The sequence below is a fragment of the Photinus pyralis genome, unplaced genomic scaffold, assembly GCF_008802855.1.
Source record: "Photinus pyralis isolate 1611_PpyrPB1 unplaced genomic scaffold, Ppyr1.3 Ppyr1.4_LG7, whole genome shotgun sequence".
Lineage (NCBI taxonomy): Eukaryota > Metazoa > Arthropoda > Insecta > Coleoptera > Lampyridae > Photinus > Photinus pyralis.
The window spans coordinates 23,402,087-23,406,393 of NW_022170738.1; the positions used below are offsets into that span (position 1 = coordinate 23,402,087).

General features: G+C 38.6%; 1 protein-coding gene and 1 long non-coding RNA gene across 2 annotated transcripts; one reads left to right on the forward strand and one right to left on the reverse strand.

The window, feature by feature from the left end:
• Positions 1 to 341: 341 nt before the first annotated feature.
• Positions 342 to 1,088, reverse strand: LOC116176728. The gene is made up of 2 exons (XM_031495486.1): positions 929 to 1,088; positions 342 to 879 (listed from the first exon to the last, which is right to left on the reverse strand). The coding sequence occupies exons 1-2, from the start codon at positions 1,040 to 1,042 to the stop codon at positions 478 to 480; spliced, it is 516 nt and encodes a 171-aa protein (XP_031351346.1). The 5' UTR covers positions 1,043 to 1,088; the 3' UTR covers positions 342 to 477.
• A 1,421-nt stretch (positions 1,089 to 2,509) lies between these two features.
• LOC116175760 lies at positions 2,510 to 2,988 on the forward strand. The gene is made up of 3 exons (XR_004146348.1): positions 2,510 to 2,702; positions 2,763 to 2,863; positions 2,919 to 2,988. It is a non-coding gene; the product is annotated as an uncharacterized LOC116175760 (long non-coding RNA).
• Positions 2,989 to 4,307: the final 1,319 nt, after the last annotated feature.

Genomic DNA, 4,307 nt, shown 5'->3' on the forward strand with positions numbered 1-4,307 from the left:
CTGTTTGAAATCCCACTTCTGATCACTTTTGAATTTTGAACTTTTCTTTTAAATCTCTCTATTTTACTTTCTAACTACTTCAGCCACACTCATAACTGACAAATAGATAAAAACAACCAATCATAACGATGCATCCTCATAACTACGCCAACTGCAAGTTCAAATTTGAAAAGGGCGACATATTTTCTTGCCAAGCACCAGACGGTCCTATTCTGTACAGTTCAAAATTTAAATATAATGTAGTGCCGATACAAAAAGATACAGAAAAATCATATCAAATTACCACTTCTTGGCACATCAACATTTTAGGATGTGGAGCTTGTTTAAGAAAAATTAAAGAGTCTGAGAAAACAAAAAGCTGTATTTTTTATAATAGAGAGCTACACATTTCAAGCTACACGTATTAGAAACGTGTTTTTTTTTCTATCTACAAACTTACATAATCCCATAATATGTAATGGTTCTCTAACCCTCAGCTTATTCTTTACCAAGCTCAATAAATTCTGCAAAGAGACAGTTGACCATCAAAAGTACACTATCGGCAGGGCTGTTCCCAACTGCCTTAGGCCCGCACTCATTCACCAACTTTTTTGCCAACTCCTTCCTATTTTGTCTATGGGGAGAGTCAGGTTTGGTAATGAATTGTAACATGTAATCCGTCGAAAAATCCTCCCACCCCGAGTACGATAACTTTAAACTGTCATCTACGAGCTTCGTTTCGCCGGCCCAGCACATGACGAATTCGTCGAACTTAGCATCGCCTTTGTTGACAGTAAACGGTGGAGTGATGTGGCTGTCTACGTATGCTTTATCTACACCAAATCTTTCCATACAAATACGATCTTCTTTCGTGTAGAAGTGTTCTTCAACGGAGCGGACCTAAAATGGAAGGTTGTGCACAGCGATGACGAGTAAAAGGTTTACTCACCTGCGAAAATGCAAGAATAATGAAGACACCGTGTAGAAATGTTACCATGATGAGAATCCTGTTTTGACTGATTTGGATTTGGTAATTTATATACCGGATTGTGATTTTTAACATTTGTACATGTATAAACAGTGAAGGTCACGTTTGATAACCATTATCCATGGAGAAATCGGTCGTGATTGATTTCTTTCAAGAAGTAATGTAATACTTAGTTTCCTAATTATTTCAAACCCAATAGTGTTGCGAAACTTTTCCTATAATAACTAGTCAACAGATGAAAAACATGTCTTCAGTTATGACGAAATTTATTTATCTTCATCACTATTTGTCATAGATGCTACGGTACCTTGATGCGTGCATTAATTGGAAATTCAATAACCGAATTGTGCTTTTTCTATTAGATGCAGGAGATCCGCCTGGTCGCAGACCTGGTCGAGATCTGCCATTTTCAGTTGCGTAACATACAATTGGTTTGAGTCACACACGCATAATGCGTATGAGCTCACTTGCAATAAAACAGTTGCGTGATCAGTCAATCTTTGGCCGTGAGGAAAACAAGTCATCTCAGAAAGGAGAAGGTGGGTGATGATTTTTTTTATTTTAAGCATTGTTTGGAATACCTGGTATCTGAGCTGGAATGTCGCGAAACATGTTTAATTATGATTAATAAATATTACTATTACAACATTGTTAAAGTACTGGAATACCTACAACCACACTACATGCATTAGTGCCTATAAGTATGTAAATCCTCGAACGCGTTTCAAGGCTGTCATCATTAGCGAACAACTGAACTTGTACAAGATACATCAGATACTTACATAAGTACTAGTAGGTATATAACGATTGAACTTTTCTTTCACAGAATTCGAAAACGATGGAGATTCATCCAATCAGTTTAAAGTAGGCCTCGCAACACCAAGAAGAAGTGGGGATATTTTTATCCAACTTAGCAGAAACGTTTAGCTACTAAAACGTAGCAATTGATTGAATTTTAAAAAAGGGCGAAATATCAAACATAACTTTTATTAATAATGGGCCCTCCACTATTGATTACACACTCCCCCATTCTTCGTGGCGTCGCATAAACGGCTAGATAGCTTAGGCTTGTAAAAAAAAGGCTTAAAGGCCTGAGATCTTCCACAGCGGTTGATTCGTTCTGGGCATATAGTCTTCGGTACATCTTTACAACTTACCATTAGTTGAGCGCCACCCATTTTATTCAACTTAATAACTCTCCCTGTATAAAAAAAACTAAGGAAAAGGCAAAGAAGGTTGCAATTTAAATTAACAAAAGAAATACTGCTTTATTCCAAATATCGAATTTTCAGATGTCAGAAATTACGATTAATGTTGATTTAAAATTTCTATATATTAAATTACTCGTTACACTCCCGATTCGACAAAGATAGAATATAAATTAAAGTGATCACAAATTCGCCCAAATGTTCTCAAATATAAACGTAATAATGAGGGTTCAAAAACTGAGTTCAATAATGACCGAACTATAATTAGTCAAGCTGAATTTCACTCAAACACAAATAAATAATAATATGAAATCTCATCCGCCAAGTTTGCATCAATATCGAAAGCACAAGCGACAGTAGACATAACAGGTCTTACCTGACACCAGAGGCGGTCTTGTGCCATTTTTTGCCGTTGTTCTACTACCAACTGCGGTGCTAGCTGTGGATAACATATTTTGCACCATTGCCTGTGCCAACCACCAAAATCCCGATGAAGAGGAAGTAGACGACGCTCATGGGGAGGAATTGTACGTATATCTGAATTGGACATTATCTTCGCACACGAAATTTCTTCATTTTTGTTGTAGGTAAGGTCGAACTGTCGAAGCATAAACACCATACATGCCAATGATTCTTGATGGAAATTTAATTCCCTACAACCATCCCCTTGTACGTTAAAATGGAACAGGTAATGAGGTAGAGAACAAGTTCGATCGTAAACGTGAATTTTGCTCACTTTCAAGAACCCATTGCTGGAAAGCGGACGACTGTGGATGCGATCTGAAAACTCCTATAACCCGGGAGTGCCACCCATACGATAAATAAATAAATACATAAATAAATAAATAATGAATACGCATGCCTCTAGTGGTGTGAAGTGCCACTCATTTTTGAGAATAGTGGGTGACCTAGGGAGGGGGTGTTAGAACTTCCTAATTAAATGCCTCAACGAATGAAACTGTTTCCTACCCACTACACCCCTTCTCTCTTACCCCTTATCAAAATCGGCAATTGCGGGAATTTCGTCCTTCACGGTACGTACTGAAAGGTCTCAACAACAAAAATTAATTTCTACTAACCACAGTTATCCTTCTCGACCCCTTCTCGCGATCAGTTAAAATTTCTCACATACCCAAGTCTTGGAGGAGGGCAGTGGCGGCTCGTAAGCTGCGTAGAAGGTAGTGCCAAATTGTGTCCCCCTCCCCATTATTTTAATAGTTACAAATTTTTATTTTCATATTATTCCAGTTATTTAGATTTTGAGTATAATTCGAATATTTATAATGCAAGTGACAGAAACAAATCTAGCCCCTTTAATTTCTTTGGAGACTTGTTTCATGATAAGTATACTGTAACGTGCTCTTCGGCGCGACAACTCAGGGGGTAGGGGTGGGTTACAACAAACTAATGACATATACAATATATACAGGGCGCCACGCCGTTTGGGACCAATAAACGGAGTAACGGCGAATCTCCGGGGAAGACTAAATCAAACAACTATTCGGAAGACACTCGGATACGTTAGCATATATATATTTAATTACCAAACATGCGATGGACGACTACAATATAATATAACAAATCCTGTGATAGCTTACAGACTAACATACAATACAAACACCCTCGCATCCACGCAACCACTCAGCAACGCTCACCCTTATGGTCAGATGGTAGGTATGGTAGAGATGAGATGGTTCCGCTTCCGGTGAGTATCTATTGTGATTACAGATGAACTAGATCCTATGTTGGGTTGCAGGTGGTGCAGCAGGTACAGGCAAGACGGCCAGGAGCTAGCAAATAATCCCAGTACTCAGTCACGTTGATGGCAGCGTTCGTAAGCCGATGGAGTGGCTGATTTAAACGGTTACCCAATTTCCAACCGTAATAATGAGGTATCCCGTAAACCGGAGTCTCTATGAGACTCCATCCCCACAAATCCGAGCCCAATCCTTTCCAGTTTGTGAGGAATGTCAATAATACAGCTATCCGTCTAATATAGGTAATTGCGACTAAATTACTGCTTACTTAATTGCTTGGTGAACGCAATTACACTTTAAATACGACGTGCTTGAGTAGACCTCACGTTCAAATAAAATAATCAAAAATGTGTATGCTTTACAATGCCCGCCTGC

Coding starts and splice junctions, on each gene's coding strand:
- LOC116176728 (XM_031495486.1), bottom strand. CDS start 1,042: ATGTTAAAAATCACAATCCGGTATATAAATTACCAAATCCAAATCAGT. Junction 880..928: donor TTATTCTTGCATTTTCGCAG/GTGAGTAAACCT, acceptor CTTCCATTTTAG/GTCCGCTCCGTTGAAGAACA.